The sequence below is a fragment of the Thunnus maccoyii genome, chromosome 13, assembly GCF_910596095.1.
Source record: "Thunnus maccoyii chromosome 13, fThuMac1.1, whole genome shotgun sequence".
NCBI lineage: Eukaryota > Metazoa > Chordata > Actinopteri > Scombriformes > Scombridae > Thunnus > Thunnus maccoyii.
This window is the reverse complement of record NC_056545.1, coordinates 12,354,757-12,376,024: the sequence shown is the minus strand read 5'-3', so window position 1 is coordinate 12,376,024 and position 21,268 is coordinate 12,354,757. Positions and strand designations below refer to the sequence as shown.

Below are 21,268 nucleotides of genomic sequence, written 5' to 3'. Positions count from 1 at the left end.
ATGGAGGGACGGGGATACTGGGGGACCAAAGCCGAATTCATCCTGACAGTGATGGGTGCGATCATCGGACCTGGGAACGTATGGAGGTTCCCCTACCTGTGCTACAGAAACGGCGGAGGTCAGTGACTTTCCACAAAAATTGAAATTGTTGTTTTCAGTTTGTCAAGCGCATGTTTCTGAAATGATCCTCTAAGACAGTTACAGGGATTTTTAAATTTTTTTTATCTGTACAATATCGTTTTTTTTTTTTTTTGAGCATTTAGAAGTAAATTCCTCTTTTTCTTGCAGGTGTGTTCTTCATCCCATACATCTTGTTTATGTTTACCTGCGGGATCCCCTTATTCTTCCTTGAAACTGCTTTAGGACAGTACACCAGCCAGGGAGGAATTACGTGCTGGAGAAAGATTTGCCCTCTTTTTCAAGGTACATAAAATGGCTCATTTGCCTTTAACTTCTTTTGAAAATATTAATGATAACATACTTAATGCGTCGTCATACTTGTCTGTTTCACCAGACACTTTGTGCGTAATTACGCACGGAATCTATCCTTCTGACCATATCGCCGTTTGTCATCCGATTGGTTAGGAGCAGATATCTCGTACTTTTTAAAATCACAGCATAATGATAATGTTCCAAATAACCCACTTTTGCACAGGACACTCTTTACTCAACAAACAGTCTTGCAAGTGCATCAACAAAATAATATCTTCGCCTAATATGGCCTTCACTCATCTTGTATTTTTATTCTCTCTCTCTCTCTCTCTCTCTCTCTCTGTCTGTCTGTCTGTCTTCTTCTTCTTCTTCTTCTTCTTCTTTTGCAGGCTTGGGCTATGCCAGTCATTTAATCATTGCGTTCAGTGCCACCTCCTATATTATCATCATTGCATGGGCATTCTTTTACCTGTTCTCATCCTTTAGTGCGGATTTGCCTTGGGCCACATGTGGAAACTACTGGAACACAGGTAGGCAGTCCTGCAGCTTTTGGTGAGGATTTCAGAAGCCTGTAGATGTAAAGTGTTGTTAATAAAATAGCCAGAAGTGAGCATGACGAGTTTCCCTTTTAGCTGAGATGTAGTAAGTATGGAGTTGATCACTGTAGTTTCACTGCAATATTGTTGAAAAACCTGTGGGTGTTATGACCAATGCTGGGGATTTTATGTGTAACTCTTGAGATGATATGAAATAGAAAGAAAGACAGAATATAGATCAGTTAGTCTTTGTTTTTGCTGATAATTTGCATGTTAATATATCTGAGGGATGCAACAAAGCATGTTTTAAATAGTTTCTAATACTTGTAATATATGATATCCACGTAGTACAACATTTACTTTGACAATGAGCTTTTTTTCATTCCCAGTATTTTATCTTCTTGCATTAGACTCATGCTTGGACTTAAGCCATCCGAATATGAGCCACAGCATAACATCCAGAGTGAACACTACTCTTCCTGTTGTGGAGTTCTGGCAGTAAGCACTAGTCAACTCTAAAAAGTTAAACTGAATGCTAATTTTTCTTTCAATCCCCGCCCTCTCTTTTTCTCTCTCCCGCTCCCTTTTCTTTTCACAACACTTCGTGTCACACCAGATCCTCTCTTCCTCTCCTCCTCTCTCACCCACCCATTGTTTTAGCTAGTGTCTCCCTCCCTGTCACTCTTTGACTCCCTGTTTTCCTTTCTGACTATAAGTCAGTTTTTTTCACTTTCACCCATAATTCATTTTGGTCTCCCTCCACCATTGCTCCCCTCCTCTGTCCAGGCGCAGAGTTCTGAAAATATCTGGTGGTATCGAGGAGGTGGGCAGCTTGAGGTGGGAACTGGTCTTGTGTCTCATCCTAACCTGGGTCATCTGCTACTTTTGTGTTTGGAAGGGTATCAAGTCCACAGGAAAGGTTAGCTGATTTAACACTGAATGGAATTCATGAATGTTTTACCTGTTGTATAAAAATATCCCCAAAATGCTGATGAAAATTTTTTGATTAAGTCGGACATCTATGCATTCGGTTCACACTCCTCCAGACAAGGCATTTATTGTAGATACAAACTGCTTATACAACTGTAAATATATTTAGAAAAAAAGGAAACTTTTTAACATTAGCTCACAATTCCCCCAAAGAATTTGGGTCCCTGGGGCAAAAAAACCAGAGCATTATCCCTCACTGGCTTCTTACCAATTACCATGCTAGTTGTGTTGGTTACAATGTCTGGCCAAGTTTGAGACCCTGCTCCCAGAAACTAAACCCAGGTCTCTGCAGTGGTGGGCCATATGGACACTGCCAAAGCTTTTGGTGTACAAAATCCACAATTGTTGGGATGTTTGTCATTGTTGTAGTACACAAAGTTGAAAAATGTATAAAACATTTCTTCAATAAATATTTAGAATGCACCCCAAATGCATTACATTATATGCAAAAAGATATTACATTATCCACTTTTTCACATGGTTGAAATCAAATTTTAATGAACATTTGTAGATACAGTATGTCTTAACTCTGAAGAGGAATAGTTTGTTTTTGAGAGTTCCTTTAAAGAGTCTTTCCTGCTAGATCTGACAATCTGAAATAAATAGTTAGTTCCTTGACGTAAGTGTCTTGGAAAGAATGAATGTATTTTCCATTAATTTCAAATTTCATCACTGTAGAAATTTACATGGCTCCAATGCTTTGGGAGCAACACCCTACCATGCACATTCAGGTTTCACTCCAAAACACTTCAAGTTCGAGCTGATGTCATCTGGGCCCACACTTCAAAGTTATTATAGATCCACAAAATGAATAAAGGCTGGCATTGTTTGGGAGAGATTCTGCAATTCATGGTTTGTGGTTGATCATATCATGTTTCGGCTCTGCAGTTAATATAAGAGTTACAACCAATAAAGAAAATTGTCAAACTGAATATATTTAGCCAAAACAGCATTCGAAGATTGCAGGTAATCCTAAAATAGCATGTACCTCAGAACACAGTTAAGAAATTGTCAGATATGATCATCAGAATTGCTTGCTAACCATATTCCTTGGATAAGAACCATATGACGAATGGTACCATACCAGCTAGGTTTTGGTCTTATAGGTCCTATCTGTAGGAATCAGAAATTCCTTCTCATTAGTGACATCTGTGGCTGTTAAATGAGCTGCAGTCAACATCCTGGTGCTCGTGCATGCTAGCGGCACAAGACTATTGCAGGTGATGTCTTTTTCCTCGTTTACACTTCTCATAATTACATAAAAGATCTCGAACTTTGTGTTTTATACCATGTTTCAGCAAAGCATCTCTCACTCCCAGTCAGTCAGCCCCCTTCCCCCTACTTGTGCTTGCCTCGCACACTCACACACAAACACACAGAGGCTCCTGCTGTGCTGTGGCTGCTGGCTGGTGAGAGCCAATCTGCAACACCCAACTTGCACAAATATGCGTTAATCAACCACTCAAACCTGACCTGACCCACAAACCGCCAGTTTGTGGCTCAGTGAGCTAGGCAGCAACGCGCTGTGGTCAGGGAGCAACATGCTGTGATCAGGGAGCAACATGCTGTGGCCAGGCAGCAACATGCTGTGGTTTTGTCGTGAAATATGTGCTTATTACGACCTTTGGACTACTAACAGGAAAAACAAAAGGGGTAAGCTATGTTCTGCTATCACTCTGGAGCTTGTTTTCTGCTCCTTTGTTGAGGAAATAATGTTGCTTTAGCTGTGTGTGTGCTCAGGAGTGGGTGACTTGTCATTGCGGGGATGTTTAATTGTTAAATGTGTTGTGGTTGACGGAGGCAGCTAGCTGTTTCATTAGCTGGAGAGTTAATATCTGCAGGGTGTTTCTAGTAGGATAGCACCGTTTTTGTTGTGTTGTTGTGTCATTATGCTGGTCGTTTGTTGACGTTAGTGGGAGAGAGGCAAGGCACTCAGGAGCGCTCAAAAACGTCACTTCCACTGGATTTGCATAGAAAATTTTTATGTTACATTACTACCTGTTCACTCATTAGCAATAAAAAACAACTAATACATATGAATTGCTTCACAATTCTACATATAGAACCTTTAAGCTGCAGGTATTTAGATCAGATCTGATATTTTGAGTTGCAAAACAGCCACTCAAGACAGCAGCCGTCTAGAGTGCTGATCAGAATCAGAATCAGAACCTGTTTTTAGCCAAACATACAACAATACAAAACAATAGAAAGTAAAGCAAAGCAAAAGTAGGGTAATAATAAATAATTCAATAAACAAAGTAATATTAGAATTAAATTTAAAAAATGTAAATCTATTTACAGAATGGAATAAAATAGTTTTCAAATGGGTTATAAAACAAAGAAATTAAGTGTGTGAAATATATGCAGGTGACAAGTGCAAAAATTTGACATGTGCAATAAATAATTTAATTTTGTAACAATGTAGGTTGAATGCAATGAACAATGTTAAGTCCAGTTTGATGAAATATATGAAGATGACAAGTGTAGGGATTAAATGAGGGATGTGAAATGTAAAGTCCAGTTTGATAATAGTAGCTTCTGGAAAGAAGTTGTTCCTGTTTCTGCTGGTGGAGGTTTTTATGGATCTCAGTCTTTTTCCTGAGGGTAGAAGTTCAAAGAGTCTGTGTTGAGGGTGGGATGGGTCGGAGATGATCTTGCTTCCACACCACCTGGCCCTGGTGGAGTACAGCTGATCAATGGGGGGCAGTTTGAAGCCGAGGATCTTCTCGACTGAGTGAATAATGCGCTGCAGCCTGAATGTCCTGTTTGGTTGCTGCACTGTACCAAACAGTGATGGATGATGTGAGGATGGACTCGACAATGGCAGTGTAGAACTGGATCAACACTGCCTGTGGCAGGTTGAGCTTCTTCAGCTGCCTCAGGAAGAACATCCTCTGTTGGACCTTCTTGGTTATGCAGCTTATGTTGGTGTCCCATTTAAGATCCTTGTATATAGTGGTGCAAAGTAACTTAAATGACTCCACGGCTGCTACTGTTTTGTTATTGATGGTAAGGTCTTGAGCATTTTTAGCTCCAGGCTTTTATAGCTGCACCAGGATGTTAGCCATGCCACGTTCCCATCCTGGATCAGACCATTGATGGTTGTGTCATCTGTGAACTTGAGGAGCTTTATGGAAGAGCTTGTGGAGGCGCAGTCATTTGTATACAGACAGTAGAGGACAGGGGAGAGCACGCAACCCTGTGTTGCTCCAGTGCTGATGGTCAGAGGGGTGGACATGTGCTTTCCCACCCTCACACATTGGTTCCTGTCTGTCAAGAAGATAGTGATCCACAGACAAGAGAGGCTCACGCAGTCAGCTGGGAGAGTTTGGTGTGGAGGACATCTGGCACAATTGTGTTAAATTGTGTTAAAAGCTAAAGTCATTGAATTTAGATGGGACAGGATGAGTCTTTCGGAGGGGGTAGGGGACCAAAGGAGGTATGGGAAGGAGTGGAGGTGGAATGGGGCAGAGGGGTCTGTTGAACCTGCAGCAGAACTGTTTTGGGGAGCAAACGCCAAGACACATTCTTTATATGCTTGCATACTTGGCTAATTAACAGATTCTGATTCTGATTTTTATTATCATCCAATGGCTGTTATATTCACCTATTTGCTCTAGCTATAGTGTAACTAAAAGTGTTTCAGTCCCAGACCGAAAGTTAGTATTGGCAATAGTCACAGTTGTTTTATTTGTGATTGTAAGATGGAGGTTTCCTTCGGCTCCCTCTGCATTATGTCATTAAGTGTCCTCACGAGTAAAAAAGGTCCTTTCTTCATGTAATCACTGTAGAATGCTTTCCAGGAAGATTAAATGGATGAAAATTGGAACTTGGCATAAAAATGAGCAAAAGAGTAGATTTGATTTTTGAAAATTAACCGATGGTCCACAGTAATCTGCAAAATTCCTCTGACTTTCTCTGTTTCCTCTTTGATTTCAGGCAGCCTTCTTTACAGCGACCTTCCCCTTCATCATGCTGTTGGTTTTGCTCGTGCGTGGTGTCACCCTACCAGGGGCAATGAAGGGGATCATTTACTACCTCTACCCTGACCTCTCTCGCCTTTCAGATCCCCAGGTAAAAACACAAAGTCTCTACACTTGAACCTCTACATTATTTTCTCTACACATGAACATACACATGCATGTATTTCTTTGACATTTTCAGGTGTGGATGGATGCTGGCACTCAGATCTTCTTCTCTTATGCCATTTCTCTTGGGTTCCTAACCTCCCTTGGGAGTTACAACACTTACAACAATGATTGTTACAAGTAAGCGCAGTGCTAATCTGTCAAAGCTATCCTGCTGGATATTAATTTTAACTTGAGCTGGATACTTAAAGGAAAATGTTTTTTTTGTTTTTTACACAATATCTCTGCAGCCTTAGATTGTTGCTGTGTGTGGACACAATGCGGTTAACCCATGGAGTTAATACTTCTATTATGTTTCTGTATAATGCAAATTCTTCTCCTAGCAAATATAATGAGCATTCACTTCTACAACACTTTGTATCCTCTCCATCCTCTCCTAAACTGCTTACACATTTCTAGAATTGGATTCATTTTTCTTTCAGGGACTGTTTCTACTTGTGTTTGCTGAACAGTGCCACCAGCATTGTGGCAGGCTTCGCCATTTTCTCTGTTTTGGGTTTCATGACCTACGAACAAGGAGTGGATATTTCTGAGGTTGCCCAATCAGGCAAGTACTGATCCTGTTAAGTTCAACTTTAGTGAGCATTAGAGTGACAAACTTACACTTCCTGTGAGGCTTGTTGGGAGAGTTTATGGTATAATAGTAAGATCCAGCACCCTGCATAGACACTAATACTGCACTCTTTGTGGAAACTGTGCCAAATCATGTGATGTTTCTTCATCCTTATCCCTTCATCTTTCCAGCCTAAGAGGCTTTCTGGCAGACCTAATACCTTCTTCTGTCACTTGTTTTCTTTTGATATTTTACTTTTAACTTGAAGCATGCAGCTCAGTTCACGTGAGCATGATTACTGCTAACCAGCAAGCAGTAGGAATACAGATCTGAAGACAAAAAAAAGTCACGGTTGACATCAATCACGATCTACATTTTAGAAATCATTAAGTAATTTCTGAGTTGCATTGACTTTTTTTTTTTAGCAATCAGAGCTAGTGCCTCAACAAGTCTCAGGTGCCTCTAACATGTCTTAGCAGCTGAAATAACCCCCCAAAAACCAAAAGCTTCAAATGTCTACAACTAGCCAGTAAGTGAATTTTTAAGGCCATCAGCACTAGAGGAAGTAATTGACCAACAACACTGTAAAATCCCTGCAGATACAGTATATAATGGTGATTGTGTTCAAACATTTCAATCATTTCCTCTTTTCATATGACTGTGACAGAAAACTGACAATCAATCAGTTTTATGGACACAGAAGTGACATCTTTGTTTGTTGCCTATACTTTATGTTTTACCACACTGTACATTTTACTCCACTACTCTACTTGTTTGTTTTTTAGGTCCAGGTTTAGCATTCATTGTTTACCCACGTGCTGTAGCCATGATGCCCATGCCTCAGGTGTGGTCGGTGTGTTTTTTCATCATGATCATTCTGCTTGGCTTGGACAGTCAGGTACCAGTAAACCCCCTCTGAATGAATAAATTAATGATTGAATGTATAAATGGCACAAAATATTTTACTGTCCCGACTCACCTTCCTCCTACTTGCTTCTTCCAGTTTGTTGGTCTGGAGTGTCTGATGACGTCACTGGTTGATCTGTTTCCAATTTACCTGCGTCAAGGCTTCAGACGTGAGCTGGTTCTACTGGTTATCTGTTGCACCTGCTGTGTGCTGGGACTCTCCCTGGTCACCGAGGTTCGTACAGTACACACTGAGCAGTTAGCAAAATCCCTTCTTGGAATAATTATAGGAATGTATTATTTTATTATTGTGCTGTATTATTGTAAAAGGAATTGTTCAGCATTTGGGGAAATATGTTTAATTCACTATCCCACTCTAAAGACTGTCCATTCAATTTGAAGCTGGACAAGCAGCTGGTTAGCTTATTTTAACACAATGACTGTAAAAGGAGGGAAACAGTTTATAAAACAGGTATCAATCTTCTGTACTGACCTAAAAATTAAATGCTGAAATGCTGAGCTGTTCCTATAAATCTGTATTTTTTTTTCCTAAATATTTTCATTTCTTGATTCCTTTAAGTATCCAGCTCAAGTTGAATAGAAAATTTAAACTGCTAAATGTTGCAATTTCTCTCATTGTGAAAACAGCAGCCGTTTCTGTTAGCATGACTCCAGTGTTCTGTAGCTACAATGTTACAAAGTATATTTAAATAATACATTTCTCTTAATTTCATTTTAAGTTTAAATTAGTTTGAACTTAAGTTTAAACTTAAACAAGTTTAAACATTTTGAAGAGATTTTGGATCCTGGATCTTTTGAATAAAAATTGTAGAGACCCATAAAACTTTTAATGACTCTATTTCAGTTGCAGTCTGAATGCACAGTCACAGTCCACAAGACAACTGTGAAATTAAAGGCTTTATTGATCGATTTGATTAGACTGGGATATTGACCAAAACAAATTGCAGTACTGCCTAATTGACAGGTTCCTGGCCTCATTCAATCACATGAAGACAAGCATGTTTTACATGTTAAGCTCTTTTTGTTCACTGAGGTGAGTCAACATCAGACATCAGTTTCTTGGCCAAACACAATGAATAGTGTACTTTCAGTAGCGGTAAGTCTTAAGACATTAAGAACAGGAAAACATGTTTCTGCCAGCAGAAGCACACAAGCTAATGCACACCACAAAAAAAAATTGGCCTCAGATACATTCCAACCTTCTTCTGTTGTTCTCCTAGAGGGCATGAAGGAGAGCCTACCTAATCCTCAAGCAGGATTCTTGCCAGTTTTCCATTAAAGTGTAACACAAATTACATTCTCACACTTTAGAAATCTGAATCTTTAGTACAAAAGCCAAAGGCATAATTAAACTACATGAATCATTAACAAAAACAAGTTGCAGAGCTGTCATCTCAGACAAGTGTAACAGGTATTTTCTGCTCACATTAAACAATAAAAATACACATTGATCCAACTTAGTCTGGATTGACGCCATTGCTAAATGCACCATTTTAAATGGAGGATTAGATTAGAGGATTAGCTGCTATCTTTTGTAATCAAACCTTTGTACATAATGTGCTATTGCTGATTAATGCCATTACTACATAAAAAGGGTAATATGATCATGGCTGTTTATCGGGGGGGGGGGGGGGAATTGATCCAAAAAACAAAGTCTTGGTCTTATAATTGTAATAATTGTTATTACTCTCCTTGTTAGGGAGGGATGTACCTGCTCCAGCTGTTGGACCATCATGTCTGCAGCGGCACCACCGTACTCTTGCTCTCCCTCTGCGAGTCTGTCAGCATTGCCTGGGTGTATGGTAAGTCACAGACAATAACACTAACCAAGTAAAGACTACGTCCCTGTTAACAAAACAGACACAGCTCTTTTTTCAGACAATGAGACACTTGAGTTACAAATATTCTCAAAAAACTTGAAAACACTTCATCTCAAATTTTTAATATCTTTCCTTTTCCTTAAAGGTGCTGACCGTTTCTGTGGCAACATCACAGACATGATCGGTTATCGTCCACACCCGTTGATGATGTACTGCTGGCGTTACATCACTCCCTTCATCTGTTTTGTAAGGATCCAGTAATTGAATTCACTGTCATGTGACTTATTCATCTCTTTCACATGTGTCACTATCTCTCTGGTGTCTGTTTCTGTCTGATGTATTAATATCTAATGTGTACATTCATAAGAGAAAAGGTGGACCAACCCAGTGAGGATTACTGTATGTGCAGATGAATCACAGGCACAGATGTACACAGCTGTAAACAAACACATAGATAGTGGATTTACTGTGTTGTGATAACAGTATAGCACTCATCTTCACCTCTACCCCCTTTGACTCTTGAGGTTAACTTGCAATCCCACAAAATTACAACCCAAACTCCCAACCTCAACTGCTGCCATCACAAGTTAATATTCAAGTTATATTTATATTCTATTTATATTCCCTTCCAGTGGTTCTGTATCTGCAGACTGTAACATTAAATATTGATCCACTTTGTCTCCTCTCATCACAGGGTACCTTCATCTTCTCTTTGGTCAAATACTCCCCGTTGAAGTTCAGCAACACTTATGTTTATCCACTCTGGGCCAACATCATGGGCTGGTTCATTGCCACTGTCTCCCTCTCCCTCATCCCGCTGTTTGTGTTATATAAAATGATGCAGGGAAAAGGCACTCTTCGACAGGTGAGCGTGTTGTTTCTCCCTGTATTGAAAAAAGTAGAGAGTTAGATTGGTAAACTAGAAAGCTCAGCATTTAGCCAATGACTTGCTGAAGTAGATCATTTTGTGCTTGTTTGCAGTTCAAATCATACTCTGTGCTGATGTGAGAAATCGTACATTCACTGAGTAAACCGGATTTTTATAAATCATGTTTAGATTTGTTAAGATGGCATTTGGGTAAGTTCTCCACCATTCATAAAGAGTTCTGTGGGCTGGATGAATGACACAGCTGAAGGTATTTGTGTTGGCTTCATTCAAATCTTGGCTGTCACAACTGGACAGAAGACTGTTTGATTCTGGGTATGTGTAGGGCTTGTTCTACAGTCCGGCTTGGCCTTGTATACAATAAGATTCCTGGCCTTTATCCAAGATTTCTCAGCAGGATTTCTCAGAATATCTTCCCGTTTGCAAAAAACACCCCTAGGATGATATTACTAGAGGGACATTTGAACTTTTCACTTTTGAATGTAGGAAGTATTCCTTGCTTAAAGGATAAGTCTGGTGATATGTTAGATTTGTCAGCAAATTCCATGAAAAGACCAAAACCAAATTATATTTCTGTAATGTAGGAAGTATTCCTTGCTTAAAGGATAAGTCTGGTGATAGGTTTGTCAGCAAATTCCATGAAAAGATCAAAACCAAATTATATTTCTGTGTGCTGTTTTTAAAGATTTATGTATTTAGTGGGTATCAGTGGGTTTGGGGCAGAATGTCACAGAAAGGTTGTAGAAGGTTTTGAGAGATGCACTGATTCATTGCTGGTTTGGGTCTTATCAAGGGATTTGTTGACAGTAACAAAAATATAAAACATTGCCAGCCTTATCCTTTAATCCACATTGTTACAACCCAGCTCACTAACTGAAAGAGAAGCAAAATAAAACCATATGTTTTTGGTTAAACATTTACTTATTACTGGGAAGGCAGGTAATTTAAAGAAAACACATACACAAGAGGCAAACAACTGACCGAGGAAGAGGGGCCTGTGGATGCTGTTCAAATAAAAAAAAAATCAATATAACCAAAAGAGGACTCCTAAATCAGAGCTAAAACTAAATAACACAAAGAAAACAATAAAAATAATACCTCACTCTCTAGCCCTAGTCTTCAGTGGTTTAGAAAACATAAACACAATAAGAACAGCACCCCTGCTCCTGATGAGGCTAGCAAAGAAACAACTAAGGAAAGTGTGAGTAATCAGTGGCACATAGAACTACACCTGGCCCAGTCCCCAAGAAACAAGCAGGTACCTCATACTAGTTTCACAACAACTGACGTCTACATCAACGAGAAGCACATTTAAACAGCGGGCGCTTCGTACAAGTCTCACAAGAGATATCAACACACAACAGGGGCCACTCCAATCAGGACCACCGATAAGACCGACCGGGAAATGGAGAGGAGCCTAGGAGACTGGAGACTACTTGACATGAAAAAAAAAAGACGCTAAAGAAAATGACTGCACACATACACACACAAGGCAGACATATAAATATTAACGGTAATCAGATTATTGCTGGTTGGTTGTATAGTTTTTTTACATTTATTTCATTGTTGGTAAAAATTTTCTCTCCTGTTTTACACAAAGAACATTTTTCTGATTCAAGGTAGAATTCACTTCAATTCAATTAACTTGTACTGTCATCATGTTTGTGAACATAGCCATGTCAGTCCAGTGCATCTTACTAAAAAAAGAAAACAGAAGACAATTGTAATAACTAAAGTTACATATCAAAAGCAAAAAAATTATCACATGCTAAACTGTTTGAAAGAACATGATAATGTTACTGTACACTGTCAGCATACAGTCGTTCACACAGACATGCAGGGAAATAGTTGCAAATAAAGACAATTTACTTCTGGTATGCACAAAGTAATTAAGACTGCTTATCTTCTCCCACTTGGTGAATTTCAGCTCACTCTTGTATCTCTTTTTTCCTCAGCGTTTCATTTTACTCTGCCAGCCTGTGGACGACCTCCTCTTGGATCAAAAATATCTTCCTGCACTTGGAGCCAATGGCACCCCACCAAACACAGAGCTCAAACCTCTGTCCCACACTGGGGAACTCACTCAGTGAACATAAACTGAGTGAGTTGTCCAGCTGAGAGGTGTACTATAAATTAGTCTGTGGTACTCTGGGCCTGTATTTATCAAATGTCATAAGAGTCATAAGAATGCTCTGAAGAGCCAGTTGAAAATCAAATTGAGGCAGGGAGGAAAGTCTGCTGTTGGTAGAGGAGGTTCATAAGAGAAAACAAACAACAAGGGTCATCTAGTACATGAAGGGGCAACTGAACCTACTATATAAAATGTGCATTTGAAGATAACAATTGACAAGAAAGAAGCTGCCGCTAACTACTCTATTCTCAAATACTCATATTGCTTCAAATAAAATATTATTTATCATGAACAATTCTATATTGTAAAATCATTCCAAAACATGTCTCAGAGGGTTCATTCCCACCTCTGTCTCTGTACTACATCTGAAACCCTGACAGGCTACTCTGAACCTACTTCTGAGACCGCTGGAGTTCTCTAGAAATGTGATAAACAGCTTTAGTTTATGAGTAGGAATAAAAGTGGAGAAATTTTACTTTTATCTTCCATCTTAGCCCAAAATTTCACTCTTAGTCTGACAAATATGGGGCCCGTCCTCGTCACCGTTACACAGTTGTTGGTTTAACTTTCACAGCAAAATAATATTTAAACACACAATATGTAATTTCTGCTGCTAGGGATCTCTCAATCAAAACAATAACAAAAGATGGAGTTTGATGACATTGCGAAGTAGTGTGGGATCATGGGAGTTGTTGTCTTCATTGTTAAAGAACCAGCTTCATCTGGTTAGGATTCCTTCAGTGTTCATCGTTCAGGAGGTTTTACAAGGAGCGTAAATGAGAGTTCTCCTCCTCTACAGAACAAACAAACCTGGTGATTAAAACCGGTAAAAACAGTAAATAAAACAGTTTCACGTTAAAAATCAGCGTTTCTCCGATGCTGTTCGGCGGACACAGGATGTCCAGAGGGGCTGCTAGCTGGGCTGCTAGCTGAGCTGCTGCTAACGTTTGTTTAGCTTGTGTCTCTGACAACTTAAGATCCAGACGTTCAGGAGGTTTTTACTGGGAGCCAAATTATCTGTAGAGGCCTCCTCCTCTCCAGAACAAACGTACATGGCAATTAAAAATGGTAAAAACACTGAATAATGCAGTTTCACGTAAAAAATCAGTTCTTCTCCAACGCTATTCGGCTGACACAGGACGTCCGGAGGGGCTGCTAGCTGAGCTGCTGCTAACGTTTGCTCCGCTTGTTTCTCTGATAACTTAAGATCCAGACGTCCAATGACTAAAATCCTTCATCCGTTTAAAAGATATACATAAAAACGACCAAGACCTAAAAAGTTTATTGTAAAAAATGTGGCTAAAAACTGAATCAAAGTCAATTTATGACAGTTTCTGGCAGACAATCACAACGCCAACATATTATCTTGTATGCGTATACACTTTGGTAGATGCCATTGTGGCGGACAACCACAATGCAGACGCATGCGCACAAGATGATTATCACAACCCACCAAAATATCTAACATAGGTCTAGTTGTCGACATTTTAATACGGAATAGTTACATATTATAGCTTCAACTTTTACTGCAAAATAATATTTTATAATATTATTATTTTGCAGGGACAATGAAATCGTCTCATTTGGTAAATATGGATTTTATTTGTTGCTCCAGGCTTGTGTAAGGATTCTAAATCTATTCTGAGACACAGTATATGAACATTTAAAGCTTACACATGCTAAGATCAAAAATGTCAGTTTGTCACTATCTGACATGTTGCATTCTGTATGTGTGTGTGTGTGTGTGTTTTTAATCATTTCTCTCCTGTTTTTGTAACTCGAGCAAACTGTTGATAAAAATGTTATGTTGTTTCATTGTGCATGATACATTAGCTCATTTTGTATTTCAAAGCATTCACTGGCTATGTTTTTTAAACATTCACTGCCCTGTGTAGTGATGCAGTATCTTTGTAACTAAATATCATGTTTGGAATGTGTACACCCTGTATAGTGCTATATACTGTACCTCTTTATATAATGTACCTCTTAAACTATGGTAAGTGCCTTACTACAACATCAATCAACAATCACTACGGTGGTTGGAGTGTTGATTGAAGAGGTGTGTTTGTGCAACTGCAGCATAGGATATTGACCATGGGTACAGCCCATGCTTAGTCATTCATGATGGAATATTGGTCAAGAATAAATATGTTTCATCACCATTTACGCAAGACTTTGATACTCTGTCATGTGTTTCTCAAATGTTATTTAGCATTTTGTGTTTTGTCTACCCCCTGTATGCAATCTGTGGGTACACCAATAAGATTAGTGTTTCAATGTCATCTTGGTCACTGCAGATTTTAGCCATGCTAGTGGTGTTGCTCTGGTGGTCATTAGTCCACTTCTTTGATCCACACTGAAATATCTCAACAACCTTTGGATGGACTAAGATGAAAATTTGCACATATATTCCAGACTAGTCGTGATGTCACAAATCATGCTCATAATTTCACCCAGATTTTCACTGAGCACAGAGAAACTTTCAACAGATGAACATGAAAACAGCCTTCTAGTGTCAAACTCTGCACAGTGAAAGTCAAACATCCAACTGAAGGAACAAGAAGAAAAACACACTTTTGAGGGGAGGGGGACTTTAACTAGGATCGCTTTCCAAACTGGAACTAAAATGGTGAACATGGTAAACATTATACCTGCTAAACATTAGAAGGTTAGTATTGCCATTATGAGCATGTTAGCATGCTGACATTTGTACTTAGCTGAAAGCACTGCTGTGCATGATTACAACCTTGCAGAGCTCTTAGTATGGCTGTACATTCTTGATTTGATTTTGGGGGGAAATTATTAGGTGTAAGTTAATGTAATCGTGTTATTATGTCACGTAAAAGGTACAGGTAACAGCTCACATGTGAAAAGATTGCATCATGGTTGAGTTCACCCTTTCAAAAGCCAAGCAGTGTTGATAATTAACCCCAGTCTTGAGCAGGATTGCGGATCCATATGGGATAACAATTCACATTTCAGTCAACAATCAGCAATGCCTCTAGATACATTTTTAAACTACTATGAGCAGATCTCATTCACCCCTGTATTTTTACTAATATTATAATTGTTTTTTTTAATAATATATGTGAAAAATCCCAACTGGCACATGATCATGTCACTATCTTATTTGATAAGTTCACAGATCAAAGATTGAAGTTTCACTGGCTTCTTCAGCATAAAACCCAACAGTCACCTGACTGAAGTTTATAGTGACTAGGACAGGTGTTTCAAATCAGAGCTCTCAGGGGAATCAACTCAGGGGAAATAAAGACAGAGTTCCTAGCAAGGCTGTTCACAACTTGAAGTGTGTCTCCTTCACTTCTTCAGTATCTTATTTCATATCTTTATCGCTAACACATAAAAATCAGTCAAGTCAAATCATCTTTTCTCTAATGCTGTCATTATAGATGTTTCAGTAGTGTGTATTGATTTTGTTTTTAACTGCTCTGCACAAACCACACAATAGTAGTCTTCCCCCAATATTCATCTTATATCTAATTATGTCTGAAACTAATTTGCAAGCATATTAAACAGAGGCTCAAACTAGAACCATGTTAAGGAATTAAATTGATACTGAACTTGTAAAATCTTCTATCAATCTACATCACCAGAGAAAACATCTTAATCTGTACATGTTGAAGAGGTAAAACAATTTATCTCAAGTATAACTGACCCAGAACTGGCCTTGATATTGCTGTAGGCAACAACACAGGCACACCATACCTAACAACAAATTATTGCATTGCATTATTCCCTTCATCTGTTTCTACAGGTTCAGTCACTGATATGTGACTTGTTTCTTTCTTCCACATGTATCATTATCTCTCTTGTGTGTCTGTTTCCATTCAATATTTAAAGTATGTAATTTTCAGGTTAATAAGAGCAGAGAAAAGGAGGAACATGACTGTAACACACTCAGTGGTAAGTATGCACAAGTCCACATGTACACACTGAATCACTGGCACAGATGCACACAGCTGTGAGTAAAGACACAGGTGTAGTGGATTTATTGTATTGTGTTAATCTTAAAGGGCTGATCTTTACCTCTGCAGCCTTGATTCATGAATTCAGCATCCCATACCTCCCACTTTACACTCCAAACTCCCAACCTCCATCACCTCCATTACAAATGAAGTTTATAGATTTATAAACAAAGTTCGGGAACAAAGACCACGCCTTGTACACATCCCACTTCCACACAACAGAGTATTTAGGCACACCTTATCTGTTCCTCTCCCCTCTTGTCTCAGTTTGCGAGCGACCTGTGACAGACTTGCATTACAAATGCTTACCTCCCGCCCACATTCACACATGCATCCCTTCATCCCTCATCCCTCGACCCTTCATCCTTCGACCCTCACCATTTCATCCCTCACCCTTCCTCCCTTCATCCTTCGACCCTCATCCCTTCATCCCTTGACCCTCATCCCTTCATCCCTCGACCCTCACCCTTTCATCCCTCAACCCTCAACCCTTCATCCCCCATCCCTTCATCCCTCGGCCCTCACCCCTTCATCCCTCGACCCTCACCCCTTTTATCCCTCAACCCTCACCCTTTCATCCTGCATCCTTCATCCTTTCAACCCTCATCCCTTCATCCCCCATGCCTCCCTCCGGACCCTCAATCGTTTCCTCCTATATCATCCCGGCTTTTATCCTCCCATATTATCCATTAAAACAGCATCCCTTTGTCTTCGCTTCCTCCAGCCACAGCTGATATGGCTCACTCAACTCCGTCTGCTTCTTTTTCTTCCATTCAACCTTTATTTGAATCTTGAGGCATCATTTTTCATCGCTGTCAACCAACCATCTCAAATGCTTCAACACAATGAATCATCTTCAATGCAATCATTCTTTATCGATTCAGCGTTTCAGTCAGCTTTGTTTACCCCATCACTACTTTCATACCATCAGCAAGCCACGGAATTTCCTCCTTCTGACCCACTCCATTTCAGTTAGCTCCGAAGAACCAGCCAGACCATCTGTTTTCTCATACATGGTCATCCCACGGTTCGCACTCAGTCCTCACACTCGACTCCCTCCCCCTTTGTTCTCCCTTTCTTTGACTCCCTTCATACCACAGGCTTCTTAGGTCTTCGACGGTCTCAAGTCTTTATCACAGGCTACTAAAGTCTATTGCAGGCTATGCACTTCTCTTCTCGCTTCCAATGGCCATTGTATCTCTCCTGCAGTGGTGCCCATGTCAGGCGCAGTGGCCCTCACAACTCCACCAAGCATGGTTCATGACACCACTACATCCCAAAGCGCCAATTACTATTAGCCCCGAAGAACCATCCAGACTGCCAAATCATCCATTTTCTTGTACCTGTTTGGACGCTCCCAAGAGCTGTGACAACTGCATTGCCCGATCTCGTGACGTACGGCTGCACTCCAACTCAGCTCCTCCTTCTGTTTTCAGGGTTACAGCAGTCGTAGGTGGTTCACCTCCATTCGGCCACTTCAACTGTCCCCACCCTCCCTCCCCTGAACCATAACATGTCATCATCGAAGCCCTTCTTTGGGGGCATGAGAGGTCTTAGTCATCCTCGTTCATACAACTACATCGTCATTGACCATAATAAACAAGAAATCCTCAGGGGCACCGCATCTAGCCTTGCTCCACACTTCAGTATGTTATCCAAAGGTCAGTAAGGCTGAACCCTGTCTTAAGCCACTACATCGGAATTCTCCGCACAGGCTACCTGCCTCCCAACACTGACAAAGTCTTAGAATCTATGTTTCTACAGACATTCTACAACCTTCTGCGCTGCTCAAAATTCACTGCCTCTTCTCCCAACCACAATCCATCGCGATATGCAACAATGTCTGATATTTCCATTCATTCTTCTGAGACAAAGACGCCACTCCCAGACACCCTCATATTTAACCTTAAGCAAAGCAAACTGATCAGCTTGGCCTTTCTCGCCCTGCATTTCTCTTCACTTAAACTCATATCTGAGCCTTCAGAACCATTCAAACCTACATAAACCAGAGACTAGCCCATCACGCATCTCCACAAGACCCGCTCTTCACCGCGGAATCAGGCAGAGTTGCTACGCATTCCTGGTCAGTCAGCCGTTTCTCCCGAACCATACTCCAGCCACTCATTCCGCATCGGAGCCACTTCAACCACTTCAAGACTAGGAATCTCAGATCACCCGTAAAAATTCTAGACCGCTGGTCTTTCCCTGCTTACCTAACCTACACCTGCCACAACCCGGACAACATGAGAAATGTCCATGAACGCCTCTGCGCATGAAGTTCTTTTGGGGGCTCTGTCCAGCTGATGGACTGACAAAACAGCTCCCCCACTCAGTCTCAACCTTTCCCCTTGTTCCCTCCTACCTTCCCACCATGAGCCATCATCATCTAGTTGACAAAATACGATACATCCATCGTCAACCCTTGACCCTCATCTCCTCAACCCTCCATCCCATGCTCCTTGACTCTCATCCCTCATCCCTTGACCCCCATGACTTCATCCCTCCATCCCTAATCCCTTCATCAGGATTCTCAAACCCATCCATCAACATCTCAGCTCTCTTTCATTATCTCAATTAAACTATCAAAATCCATATTTTTCTAGGCATGGTCTTGGCTAGTGAAATGTTTTATTCATGTCACAAGATGCAGAGGTAGGGCTCCAACATGTTTATAAGCTCCACAACAGATTACATTCTTGCTTTTGTGATGCTGATTTGTAAAACTCATGAGCAGAATAGCACTCCCATTACATGATTTGTTATTGCACAGATGTTTTGGGCAAATGTTGTTCCTCAGCAGGCAAACTGGCAACGAGTTGTCTTGTGGATCTTGGGTTTTTGAGGATTCAGCACCAGAGTGGAGCTGAGCACATTGATTAATTGTTATTTTAATGCAAATCTTTAGCCAAAAAGCCACACAGAAAATAGAAGATTTAACAAAATATGTGAATTTTAAGTGCACAAAGTTTTATTATACAAACATTTATTTTTACATTATACCCTAACCCATCACAAGATACAGGTTTTTTAACTCAACCTCACATAGTGTACAAGCATAGTGTTAATTAATCCTGATCGTACAATGGGAATTAAAATGGAACAATCTGATGGAAGTGTCCATTACTCTTGGAACATTAGGCCTCCTAACACCAGCTCTGTCAGAAAATCCCAGGTATGTTTCAGGCCCCTTTTACTTTTAGTCCCCACACACACCCTTTTCCCCCTGTTGTCTCATACAATCTCTCTTGATTATCCCCTGGAGCTATTCTTAATCTTGTCGGGCTATTGCACTAATTCGAGAGTCAGTGCAAAAGTCAGTTTTGATTTCATCTCCTTTATCCTTTGATACTTCATCTGTACAACCAACTGGAGTTTCATGACTTGGCACATGTTCTAAATATTGGGCTGCCATGTGACCTTAACAACTTCAGCCCATTGAAGACCTAGAGATTTTATGACAACAGCCCAGTAGGTGGTTTAAATTCCAACTTCACAAGCACCAAGGCAACAACAATAATAATAAATACATTGCACCCCCAAACTACTACTATTGAATGATGGTTCTTCTTTGTCTTTATCAACCCAATAACAATGTATTTCATTTGCTGGTTTGACTGCTCAAAAAAACTGATCATTCTCGTGACCATATCTGATGGCTCTATACTTTTCTTGATATATTTTGTATGGAAATATCAACAAGAGGAATGTATGGGACAAAGCAAAATGCTTCCAACATGTTGACTTCTGTAGTTAATATAGTGAAAATCTAGTTAATCTCCATTTACTTTGAGTCTGTTTTACAATCTTTGGGGTGCGGGGCTGCATCTTGCGGTGAATCCCCTGAGGTTATGGTCATGAAGTCTTCTCTTGACAAGGAAACGTGCACCTACATCCTGGAGAGCATTCTTGTCTTGCTGTGCAGTCACAAAGGGGGTTTCTTCACCATGCAAATTAATTTCCGGTCATCCACAAAACTTGTGCTCCTCTGTCTACCAGCTTGTTTGCCTTTTTCTAGTTTTCCTGTGCACACCTGCTTTTTCAATTGATTTTGGCAATCTGACTCATTTTTATCGTTATCTTTTTCACTTGCATAGTCACCTCTTTACACCTCCTATTGACAGAAAACTCCACATCAATCTAAATGGCAACTCTCAATTAGCTCTGAGCTACGTGTGAGCTCTCTTATGCATGAACTAACGTTAAAACAACACACAGCTGCCCAAGAAACATTCCCATTATCCCATTACATTTGAAACCCTATGTGTTAAAAGGGTGATATCTCCCACACAGTTCTTTCAATACTGACGTAAACCTACTCAAATTAAAGCTGAGACATGGTACTTTAATGCAGTATTCATTACTGTATTTCAAATTGAATGTTCTGCAGCACTGAGCCTAAAGGAAAAATAATGTGTAATTCTCCAAATTCTTACTGTGTGGACTGCATATGTCATATGTATGTGGATATATATATATATATATATATATACTACCTTGCTGCACCTATATAATGTTTATGTTTATGAGATAAATGCAATAAAAAATTATCAGACAACTGAGCTCTAAATGATCAATTAAAGACATTAAGCTTTATTCCTGATGTGGCTCTGGGGCAATATGTCATTGAAAAGTGTGCATCAAAATTAACTGTAGGTTTATTGGGTAACATTTTATAATACAGCCCGCGTTTTACGGTGTAACTTCCCATCACTTACCATGTAATTTCGGTGCAATTTCCTCGTATGAATCCATACATATAAAATACTTTCCAGTTCTTACTGGTACTTAAATGTAGGTACAGCAGAAGAAAACGAAACAACGAGAAACAAGGGAGTAACAATTGGGGTTTTAAAGTGTAA

At 39.9% G+C, this 21,268-nt stretch overlaps 1 protein-coding gene across 1 annotated transcript; it reads left to right on the top strand.

Moving 5' to 3' along the window:
- On the top strand, positions 1–12,816 carry LOC121910892 (sodium- and chloride-dependent betaine transporter-like). Its single transcript, XM_042432278.1, has 14 exons — positions 1–118; positions 289–423; positions 822–962; positions 1,379–1,466; positions 1,755–1,887; positions 5,898–6,032; positions 6,123–6,226; positions 6,529–6,653; positions 7,445–7,557; positions 7,663–7,800; positions 9,286–9,388; positions 9,552–9,652; positions 10,101–10,279; positions 12,493–12,816. Exons 1-14 carry the CDS (start codon positions 1–3, stop codon positions 12,551–12,553), a joined length of 1,674 nt encoding a protein of 557 aa, XP_042288212.1. The 3' UTR covers positions 12,554–12,816.
- The last annotated feature ends 8,452 nt before the right edge of the window (positions 12,817–21,268 follow it).

Excerpts from the sequence above, each read along its gene's own strand:
- LOC121910892 (XM_042432278.1), top strand. The coding sequence starts at position 1 with ATGGAGGGACGGGGATACTGGGGGACCAAAGCCGAATTCATCCTGACA. Across the intron at positions 963-1,378 it reads TGGAAACTACTGGAACACAG|ACTCATGCTTGGACTTAAGC; the intron begins GTAGGCAGTCCT and ends TTCTTGCATTAG. Across the intron at positions 7,558-7,662 it reads TGCTTGGCTTGGACAGTCAG|TTTGTTGGTCTGGAGTGTCT; the intron begins GTACCAGTAAAC and ends TGCTTCTTCCAG.